Source organism: Myotis daubentonii, chromosome 12, assembly GCF_963259705.1.
Source record: "Myotis daubentonii chromosome 12, mMyoDau2.1, whole genome shotgun sequence".
In the NCBI taxonomy this organism is placed as follows: domain Eukaryota; kingdom Metazoa; phylum Chordata; class Mammalia; order Chiroptera; family Vespertilionidae; genus Myotis; species Myotis daubentonii.
This window is the reverse complement of record NC_081851.1, coordinates 68,620,197-68,630,748: the sequence shown is the minus strand read 5'-3', so window position 1 is coordinate 68,630,748 and position 10,552 is coordinate 68,620,197. Positions and strand designations below refer to the sequence as shown.

At 55.4% G+C, this 10,552-nt stretch overlaps 1 protein-coding gene across 3 annotated transcripts; it reads left to right on the top strand.

Moving 5' to 3' along the window:
• The first annotated feature begins 421 nt into the window (after positions 1 to 421).
• TMEM214 (transmembrane protein 214) lies at positions 422 to 8,525 on the top strand. Of its 3 annotated transcripts, none has more exons than XM_059660345.1 (18): positions 422 to 631; positions 1,250 to 1,435; positions 1,532 to 1,731; positions 2,330 to 2,480; positions 2,760 to 2,894; positions 3,131 to 3,213; positions 3,659 to 3,764; positions 3,871 to 3,952; positions 4,208 to 4,309; positions 4,658 to 4,799; positions 5,234 to 5,325; positions 5,608 to 5,656; positions 5,843 to 5,956; positions 6,186 to 6,303; positions 6,732 to 6,828; positions 7,003 to 7,171; positions 7,308 to 7,447; positions 7,661 to 8,525. In XM_059660345.1, exons 1-18 carry the CDS (start codon positions 481 to 483, stop codon positions 7,785 to 7,787), a joined length of 2,244 nt encoding a protein of 747 aa, XP_059516328.1. In that variant the 5' UTR covers positions 422 to 480; the 3' UTR covers positions 7,788 to 8,525. The 3 variants fall into 3 exon arrangements, with proteins under 3 accessions (XP_059516328.1, XP_059516329.1, XP_059516330.1); XM_059660347.1 differs by lacking the exon at positions 1,250 to 1,435 and adding an exon at positions 720 to 1,018 and having other exon boundaries at positions 492 to 631; XM_059660346.1 differs by lacking the exon at positions 1,250 to 1,435 and having other exon boundaries at positions 423 to 631.
• Positions 8,526 to 10,552: the final 2,027 nt, after the last annotated feature.

The window sequence follows — 10,552 nt, the reverse complement described above, 5'->3', positions numbered from 1 at the left end:
AATAGATTTTTACAGCCCATTAAACTCAAAGTTTAATCACCAGCAACAGAACACGAACGCTTTCCTAGAGCGAAGGAAGCGTTTAATCTACAAACTCTCCTGGAGGGGAAGAGAACTGTTTCCATGCCATCCTCCTAGCACTACGAGAAAGAAAAACCGCATCAGCTAAATTAGCAAGTCACCTGATGCAGCGACCCTCACACAGTAGATGCTCCATGACAGTTCCCTAAGCGTAATAGCCTCCGTCTCAACACCTTTGGAAGTTGGTTGCGGCGAAGGAGCCCCGACGCCCGCCCACACCCACACCCCCGCCTCTCGCTAGCGATAACCTGGCAAAACCGAAAGACTACAAGTCCCAGGCTGCCTTGGGGCGGCGTCACGCGCCGCGAGGCTCTACAAAGAGACGTGGCAGAGCGCGGCGCGTGCACTCCAGCCGGAAAGCCCGGGGAGGTGGCCGACCGCGGCGGGCGGGTGGGAGCCATGGCGGCGATCACGGCGGGTGCAGGGCGCTGGGAGGTGGTGAAGAAGGGCCGGCGGCCGGGGGCCGGCGGCGGCGGCGGCGGACGAGGCGGCGGAGCGGACCGCCGGACCCTCGGGGAGGCGAACGGCGTGTGGAAATATGACCTGACCCGTGAGTACCCACCCGGCCCGCTGCCGCCCGGACCCGAGCTGGCCGCTCCCGGGGCTACCGAGCAGCTGACCTCCCCGGGCTCCTCCAGGCGCGAGCCGTCCTGCCGATCGGCGCCTCGGGTTCAGCGAGCGCGACCCTTGCCTTGCCTCTTGAGCCTCACACATCACATGGCAGCCAGCGTGAGGGAGGTTGCTGCCCTGGCCTCGCAGATGCGCACACTGAGGCCCAGTGGAGTGATATGCCCAGTGTCACCTGTCAGAGGGACAGGGATTCGGGTCTGCACGCCGGGCTCCCCGCACACACCCGAGCAGCTGTTGCCGGCCCAGCCTGGCTTCTCCTGGCGGGTGTCCGAGAGCGGGGAGGAGGCATGCTCGCTCATGATATAAGGTGCCCCCTCCTCAGGGACCAGCAGGCGGGTGAGGGGAGGGCGCACAGGGGGCCCCGCCGCGGAGCCATGTCCACCGCACGCTAGACACCCGCCAAGCCTTACTCTCCAGAGGCGTGGAGAACGCTTGCCACTTGTTGATTAGCGAGTTGTCACATCTGAACCCAGAGGAGCTGGGGTAGAACCAAGATGTGCAAATCCTGACCTCCCAGACTCCTAATCTCTCACCAAAGGAGCCAGCCCTCTGCCCCCCAGCCCTCCACTAGCTCCCGCATCCTCCGATTTAGTAGCAGACGCCTCATCTCTGCGGAAGGCTCAGGAGCCCGCTGTGGTGGCTGCAAGGCGCAGAGGGAAGGCTCCCTGGCCTGCTCCCTCAGCAGGACAGCAGGGAGGGGCTTTGCGGCAGCTCCTCCCTGGAGGTGAATCCGGTGCCAGGTGGGAGAAGGGACCCCTATTCCCGTGGGGTCCTCCTGACCCGAGGGTGGCCCCTCTTTCTCTGCCTGTCACCACCTCAGCTCCCATCCAGACGACCAGCACCCTTTATGAGCGGGGCTTTGAGAAAATCATGAAGAAGCAGAATAAGGAGCAGGTTCCACCCCCCGCTGTGGAGCCTAAGAAACCCTCCAACAAAAAGCAGACTAAGAAGGTGGCGACCCTCACCAACCAGAACCAGAAGCAGGGCCGCTTCCGCAGCCTGGAGGAGGCACTGAGAGCTGTGAGTGCCCCTCGCCTACGGGTGGGGGAAGAAGGAGGACCTGAGTGTGGAAGAGACGAAAAGGGGGGAGGAGGATGGGCAGCTGATAGCTGATGGGACGCTGTTGGCCGAGAGGAGGCATTCGGGGAAGTTCGGAAACCCCGTCAATTAAAGTAGGTGTGGTAGGCGGAATAATGCCTCCCCCAAAGATGCCCACATAATTCCCAGAACCTGCCAATGTGTTAGGTTGCATAGCAAAGGGGACTTAGGTTGTAGATAGAATTACTACTCTCAGGATAAGAAGGCCATGAGAAGCTCAGAGGGAAACATGGATTAGTGAGAGGGGAGTCTGGAAGCCCAGAGACGGGAGGGAAGGTTAGAGAAACTGCTTTTGTTTCCTCACCCCTGGGAGCTTCTTGCCTTTTGTTTTTTCCCCTTGAACATGTGAAGGGCCTAGGAGTACTGGTCCTGGGGGGGGGGTCAGCGGTTCCAGTTTTCCTAAACTCTCTAAAGATCTGGACGCAGCAAAATTGTGGCACTCCACATCCTTATGTTGAAAAGCAGAAACCCTTTGTTCCTCCTCCTGCAACTGACCGTGTGGGGCCTGTGTCCCTGGCAGCTGGACGTGGCAGCTCTGCAGAAGGAACTGGACAAGAGCCAGAGCGTGTTCTCTGGGAACCCGTCCGTGTGGCTGAAGGACCTGGCCAGCTATCTGAACTACAAGCTCCAAGCCCCTCTCAGTGAGCCCACACTAAGCCAGCACACTCACGGTTAGTTCTCTCGACTCCCTCAAGCTCAGACAAGTTCAAGAAAATCCTGAAATGGCTGTGCGTAAGCCCATTGCTTAGTAACAGACCCCAGTGCTCCCCACCGCCCTGATTTCCATGGGTGGAGCTGTTCTCAAACCATCATGCTGTGAACGTTTCTGGGCCTTATTGGGGTAGGGAGGGTGCCAGCCTCCGTGTGGACCTCGGCTCCACTCACCGGCCTCGGAGCACAGCTGGCAGAGGCTTCTGGTCCCAGCGCTCACATGGAGGCCTGTTGCCCAGATTACCCCTATAGCCTGGTGAGCCGCGAGCTGCGTGGGATCATCCGAGGGCTGCTGGCCAAGGCGGCGGGGTCCCTGGAGCTCTTTTTTGACCACTGTCTGTTCACCATGCTGCAAGAGCTGGACAAGACACCAGGTGAAGGGCCGTGAGGGGGGCCAGCCCCATCTCGGGGGCCTGTTTCCTTTTTTCTCGCTTCAAAAATGGCTGGGTTGTTTCCAATAGAGAAACATGCTAATCCTGACACTTGGGGAAAGGGAGGAGGAAGTTAGGACTTGTTGGCCTGAGCTCTGGGCTTACAGCTGCCAGTAGGGAGACTTCAGGTGTTGGGTGTCTGTTCCTATGTGTGGGTCTAAGAGCATGTGTCTCTCCAGGGGAGTCGCTCCATGGCTACCGTATCTGTATCCAGGCCATTCTGCAAGACAAGCCCAAGATCGCCACCACGAACCTGGGCAAGGTGAGCTCAGGACGGCGGTAGGAACACCAGGAGGCTAGGACTGGGGCAGTCGGGCAGAATCTACCCTGTTGGATCCAGTCGAGGGCTAGCAGAAGACCCTGTAAGACCAGTCCTGGTAGCTGACACTATTAGCACTTACTGTGTGTCTGATATATATATACATACACACACACATACACACGAGGCAAGTACTGCTGTTATTCTCATTTTATAGATGAGAAATTGAGCCACAGAGGGGCTCAGTAACTTTCCTAGAGTCAGTCAACCAGTAAGTGGCAAGTATGGGTGAAGGCCAGAGTCTGGTGCCAGAGCCCACGCTCTGAGTCACTGCACCACACTACCACGGTGCCCCACTGGCCCAGTTGGCAGCTCTTCCTGCCTCGTTTTGGGGGTGCTTCGGATGCTTTGTCCTACCCCAGCCTGCCTCTCTTACTTGGCTCCTCAGTTCTTGGAACTGCTGAGGTCCCACCAGAATCGACCAGCAAAGTGTCTGACCATCATGTGGGCCCTGGGCCAAGCAGGTTTTGCCAACCTCACCGAGGGACTGAAAGGTAACAGGGCAGTGGAGAAGGGCGGGTGGGCTTGGAACCAGAAAACTTCTCTAATGTCCCAGTGGGTCTGAGCCTGAGGCTTCCTCCCTGACCTTTGTCTCCACAGTGTGGCTGGGGATCATGCTGCCTGTGCTGGGCATTAAATCCTTGTCCCCCTTCGCCATCGCATACCTGGATAGGCTGCTGCTGTGAGTAAAGGGGAGATGGGAGGGGGAGGGCCCAGGAGTCTCCAAGTGGCTATTTTAGTAAAATGAGATGCTGGGATCCTGGTCTCCATAGAGACCAGGACCAGCTCCTCCCAGCTCAGAATGTGATGGTGAAGAAGGAAGGGGAGGGAACCATTAAGGGTGAGGGAGAGTCTATGCCCTTTGTCCTAGCTGTTGGTCTTAGCTGGGATCACAGCCTAGGTGGTGGTCCCCAACAAGCCTTTCTTCCTCCCACAGGATGCACCCCAACCTCACCAAGGGCTTTGGCATGATTGGCCCCAAGGACCTCTTCCCACTTTTGGACTTTGCCTATATGCCCAACAACTCCCTGACACCCAGGTAGGGCCACCCTGGGACATAACTGCTGTGACGGATCCCAGCAGGGGGTCAGAAGCAGGCAATATATTCCTGTCCCTTCTTCAGCCACCCTAAATCTAAGATTCTCAACCTGCAAGTTCAAGGGATCAGTAAACGCCCTGAAATTTTATGGACCCTTGAGTGTGATTGGCATGTGGGCATTTTCCTGGGGAGAGGATCTGTGACTTGCAGCAGATTTTCCAGCAGATTACAAGGTTCTGCGACTCCCATCCTCGGGCAGGGTGTGGACTCGGGGGGCAGGCAAAAGGGACACAATGCACAGCTCCCTTTAGAGCCTGTGCCTGGCTCTCCTCCCCACCCCCACCCCAGCCTGCAGGAGCAGCTGTGTCAGATCTACCCCCGATTGAAGGTGCTGGCATTTGGGGCCAAGCCGGAAGCCACCCTGCATACCTACTTCCCCTCCTTCCTGTCCAGAGCCACCCCTGACTGCCCTCCTAAGATGAGGAAAGAGGTGAGGAAATGGTGGGAGGCTGCTTTTTCCCTTCCAGGGGTCAGCTGCAGGGGTCCCTGTCTGCCGACCAAGGCCCTTCTTCACAGACCCGTTTCCTGAATGTCCCTTAGCTCACTCCTGACAGCCTCCTGCCCCACTCTGTCATGTTCTACCCTCAGAACAGAGCTGGAAGGGCAGCACGTTCAGGTCTGGCTGGTCTCTGAAGTCTTCCCCCTCGCAAATGAGTGACCTTTGAGGTCAAGGTCTAGCTCAGGACCCCAGCCTCCCCCTTTACAGCCTCTGAGATTTCTGGGGTCTGGCACGATTTGTCCACCCTTTAGGGTGGATGTGTTGCCTGCATGGTCTCACTTAGGGAAGGGGGTTACTTCTCAGCTCTCCCCTCCACCAGCCCATGGCCCAGCGGTCTCTCTCCCTCTCTCCTGTCTCCTGTGCAGCTCCTGAGCAGCCTGACCGAATGCCTGACCGTGGACCCCCTCAGTGCCAGTGTCTGGAGGCAGCTATACCCCAAGCACCTGTCACAATCCAGGCAGGTTGGGGGGGCGGGGTGTCACCTACCTCTCACCCACACAGAAGAGCCTTAGTTCGTGCCTCCCAGCCTGTCCCTGTCCTAGAAGCAGAAGGGGAACATTTGTTACTGTTGTTGGGGCTCATGCCTCCAAGTTGAGTGGGAACATTGCATGTGGCTCTTGGGAAGCAGTTCCTGTGCTGGTGGGGGTGCAGTCTTCAGCCAGAGGCAGCAGGGGCCTAATGGAGGATGGGAAGGGCCAAGTGGGCTCCCTGATTGGAAGGGGTTGTGTTTTCCCCACAGCCTGCTGCTGGAGCATTTGCTCAGGTCCTGGGAGCGGATTCCCAAGAAGGTGAGGAGCTGGAAGGACATGGCAGGCTGAGCCTCGTCTGGGTTCTGGGTTCGTACCCCCAGCCACTGTCCCCCTTCCCTGAGAAGGTGCTCTGCTAGTACATTTGGCCTGGAAAATGAAGCATGGTGGAGGGTTCCCTCACGGCCAAAGCTTATGCTCTCAACCCAGATGTTTCTTATCCTACAGGCACAGAAGTCTTTGCAAGAAACCATTGAATCCTTCAAGCTTACCAACCAGGAGCTGCTAAGGAAAGGCAGCTGTAATAACCAGGATGTTGTCACCTGTGACAAAGCCTGCAAGGTGTCAGCACCCAGTCCTCCCCAACCCACACACTGTTCTGCATCTGTCTCGGCACACCCTGGTTGGGCCTGTATCACATTCCTGCCCCACCTGTCCCTGGAACCCCCACTACCTCGGGTTGGGGAGGGCTTGGCCCTCTCCCTGGAAGGTCTGGCTTGAGGTCTGCCTTAGAAGGCAAGACCAGCCCCATCTCCCTTCTGACCACAGCTCCTGCCCCCTTTCCTCCTAGGGGCTGTTGCAGCAGGCTCGGGGGTTCCGGCTGCCCTGGACACGGCTACTCCTGTTGGTGCTGATCTTTGCCATAGGTGTCCTGTGCCACGACTTCCGGTCACACAGCTCCTTCCAGGGTAAGCAGGGATTGGTGGGCAAGGCAGGTAGCATGGGGTGGGTCATAGAGCTAGCTGTAGCACCCCGTCCCAGCACACAGCTCTGCCCTGATGCTGCAAAACAAACACTTTTCAGACAGATTTTTGTGCCCACAACTGTGACATTAGCACTTCAGATTGGGCCAGTGCTTTGCAGAGTAGAAGGGCTTGCGTGTTCATGGTCTCCTTTAAGTAGGTGTTATCTCCTGTTTGATTTTTGAGTAAATTGAGGCTTAGAAAGATATATCAGTTCGTGTAAGATCACAGCTGGTCAGTAGAAGCCCTATGAATACACGAAGGTCGACCCCATCCCTCACTGGGCCTGCTCAGGAGCCTGTAGTGTCTGCCCACTCCCTGCCCCCACCCCCCTGCCCCCCACCTCCCAGCTCACAGAGACCCCCTTTACTCAGACTCCCTTTCTGGCCGGTTGCTTCAATCATCTGGCTTCTTGCCTGCTGGCCAAAAAGCATGTGCCAAGATCTACTCCTACAGCCTGCAAGGCTACAGGTGAGCACCTCGCAGGGGGAGCGGGGAGAGATGGATTGGTGCTCAGGGTGGTGATGGCATTGACAGTCAGTGGGAAGCAAGTGTGGTTTTCCTTTCCCAAGGCTTCCCTTCCCCAGCTCTGGGGAGCTAAGCTGCCTGAGGAAACTCAGCCCTCCTCTCTCCTGTCATCTGCAGCTGGCTAGAGGAGACGCTGCCGGCCTGGGGCGCTCACCTGCTGACTGTGGTGGGGCCCAGCTTGCAGCTCGCCTGGACCCAGGTTAATGCCACAGTCAGCTTCCTTTCTGCCCACTGTGCCTCCCACCTTGTCTGTTTCGGTGACAGCCTCGCCAGCCTCTCCCAGAGGGTAAGCCAGAGACGGGCTGGTCTCCCCAGCAGCTGAGTTCTTGGGAAGGTGCAGCCCCACATGGACTGGGTCCTTGGGGCCAGGATGCATTCCGGGAGCATCCTAACCCCATTCATTCTCCGTGCTCCTGATCCAGCTCCCTGATGTCCTGAACCAGCTGCTCCATTCTCTGAGGGAGCTGCTCCTGCTGCTATACCACAGCGTGCTGTTGCCAGTGTGGCACCTGCTGCTTGAGGCCCTGGCCCAGGCCCAGCAGCACTGCCACCAGGTGTGCAGGTGAGACCCTCGGCCAGGGCTCCAGCAGGAACCCAGTGGCCCCCACACCCTTTTCCCAGGGGCAAGGCTTGTCTGTTCAGGCTCTCTGCCCTGCCCCTTGCTCATCCCTTGGCCACTGGGAGGTGGTTGTGGGTCTGAGTTGCAGCCTTGTGGCTTGACACAACTGCACATCACTACTTCCCAAGCCCCACCGATGTTCTGCTTTCCTCCCAGAGGTCCGGTGACCTGGGACTGCGTGAAGACACAGCTCAGTGAGGCTGCCCACTGGATCTGGCTCTGCCTACAGGACATCACAGTGGCTTTCTTGGACTGGGCGCTTGCTATGATATCCCAGCAATAGGCCCTGCCTCCTTGGCCACTAGTCTCTGTCTGAGATGGGCCACCTGAGACTGCTGGAGGCAGTTCTGCATGGGGTCTTTTTTACTTGGTGCCTGAGTTCTGTACTCTAGGCCAGTTGTCTCTTCCCCAATTTTTGGTGATGACTGAGCCCAGGGGTATCTCAGCCTCCTCCACGATTCCACTGAACACTTCTCTGGCCCTATCGCACATAGCTCCCAGCATCTGCCCTGGGCTGGTAGCCTCTCTAGCCTCCTCTCTCATCTCCTGCCTTCCATCTCACTCCTGAAGCCCCAAACACCTCATCCCCAAAGGTGGGTCTCCAGTGAGTGGCTTCTGCATTCTTCGATGAATGATTTCTGTTCCCATACTTCAACCACAGCAGGAAAAGGAAAGGGACTTCCAGAAGACTATGGCACCACCGTGGGGAAGAGCAGCTGTACTTCTACCCACAGCCTGCACCTCCAAATGCCCAGCGTAGGTCCTTCCAGGCCCCTCTCTGCCCTCTCCATCGCGATCCTTTCTCCTCACCATTCCCCTTCAGCGCTGGGGATGTGGAGGGCCTCCACCTCCAAGTCCAGCTTCTCGCTGTCGCCTGCCCCTCCATCTGTCGGGGGAGCAGAGTCCAGTTAGTTGTGTGCCTCGGCACGGGGAACCTTCCAGCAGCCGGTTGAGACAGGCTTCAGTATATGGCTCCTGGATATGCCTACAGGTGGAATAAAGGACACAGCTTTGATTTCTAGCTTTCCTCTCTGCCTCCTCTTACAAGAATTCCCATAGCTGTGGACAGGATAAAGACAGGCGCCTGCACATTCCCCTTGGTCCCCTGGCAGTAATTGCACTTCTGGTTAAGGAAGCCCACACCCATCCTAAACTTGGGCCTGTGGAGGGTTCTGGACCTCTTTCTGCTCCCTTGTCTCACTGTCACTGTGATTCATGTCCCACTTGTTATTTGCCTTGACGGCTTACGTGATTTATGCGTGGAAATGCAGGGAAGAGTCTCCTGGGGGAATTCTTGGCCAGCAATCAGGTGTCTTCTTCCTTGCCAGGACCTTATTAATCGGTTTGTTTTCTAAGGCAGCGAGTGAAAGATTTAGAACTCTAAGAGGCAGGATCAAGGGTTTATCACCAGTCTCTTAATTTTTGACTTGAGACTATCAACTGCACGGGTTTTAGTTCTCACGGGGTTTTAGTTCTCACCTCGAGTTTCTTGGATGTTTCTAAACCAGCAGTACCAGAGGGGCACTGCCCACTCACATTTTTGTTCCCTTGTTAGAATGTTACCTCTTGGGAGTTAAATAGCCCACGTTGGGCAGAACCCAGCTCTCCTAGTGGCAGACAGCCATGACCATTTTTTCACAGAAATTGGAAACCCTGCCTGGCAAAGAGCAATGGTCCAGGACTGCTGGACTGGACTACCTAAGGGTCCCAAAACATGTCCTATTTCCTCAATTCTTCCTCACCAATCAGAAACAAATGGATTCAATTCTTAGGAATAGTGAAGCTTTGGAACTGGCCTGTATTTGTGGCAAGTAGAAGGGGCTGGTATGAGCCTACACTGGCAACAGCAAAGGACAAAGTGATGACACTACCCTGCAATGTCCTCGAGTCCAGCCAAGGCTGCTGGGCTGAGTTCTTGCAATCCAGCAACTGCAAGGATGCTACTTACAAGTGCTTCACTGGCTTCTAATGTGTGTACTATACCGGGTTCCTTTCATTTCTGACATAATCCTGGGGTGCAACATTTCCCTTCAGCTTAGGTTAGCTGAGGTGTCCACACTAACACCCGAATTGGCTTTGATAGATGTAGTTGGTTGACCCAATACTGGAATTGCCAAAAATTCTTCCTGTGTCAAGGGAGTAGGCCAGCGTTTCACCTGCTGTCCAGTAATGCTAAACCAGATATCCAGATGTTTCATTTTTGCAGAACTGTCAACAAACTAATCCAAACAGCCAGTGAGTTGAACCAGTGTGGACTAGTGGAGCGAGCACACTGGTGCTGACAGGTGGGCAGGGACTGTTGATGTTATTAGAACAGAGTCTGACACCTCAGAGGGTCACATCTGGGCACGGTAACTACTTTTCACACACAGCTGGAGTTCTATAGATAACGTGCCATAAAGCTGAAGGGCAATTTAAATATGGTTATCTCTTACTAACTTCAGTTATTAACAAATGGTGTTGAACTGCAAATTAGATCAAAAGACTCGTTTGAAACACGTTTTTCTAAGCTTAAACTATGTTTCCACATTCCTCTGGTGATTTGTACCCAGTCTACAGCTTTAGAGCAGGCCAACTTGATGGACCAGCCCGACTTACTGTGGATAGATGATCTTGCCAGGCAGATAACGCTGGTCTCACACCTGCTGGCCTTTTCTCAAATGCCCCCACCCTTGAGAGGAAGTGTTGCCCACAGAGAGGACGTGCCTTGCCTGCCCTAGTCCAGAATGACCCAGATGTCAGTTACACCGAAATTTCAGTGGTTGGATGACCTCAGCATTTTAATGCTGCCCTATCTCCTAAATGAGTTTGAATTTAAGTGAACACTTCAAGTGATCTAACTTTTTTAAAATTTTTCTTCATGGTTCTGCTCCCAAAAGCGCTTGAGGGGATAAAGGACTTTGCTTTTCCCCATGTGATATTCCATTTTACTGGGTATTTTTCATTGCCCCACACTTGAGGTAGAAGAAATTTGAGGGGACAGGGGAGCTTCCATTGTTCAGGGTATGAGTGAATATTTATTGAATATTGGATATTCTGCCTATGAAT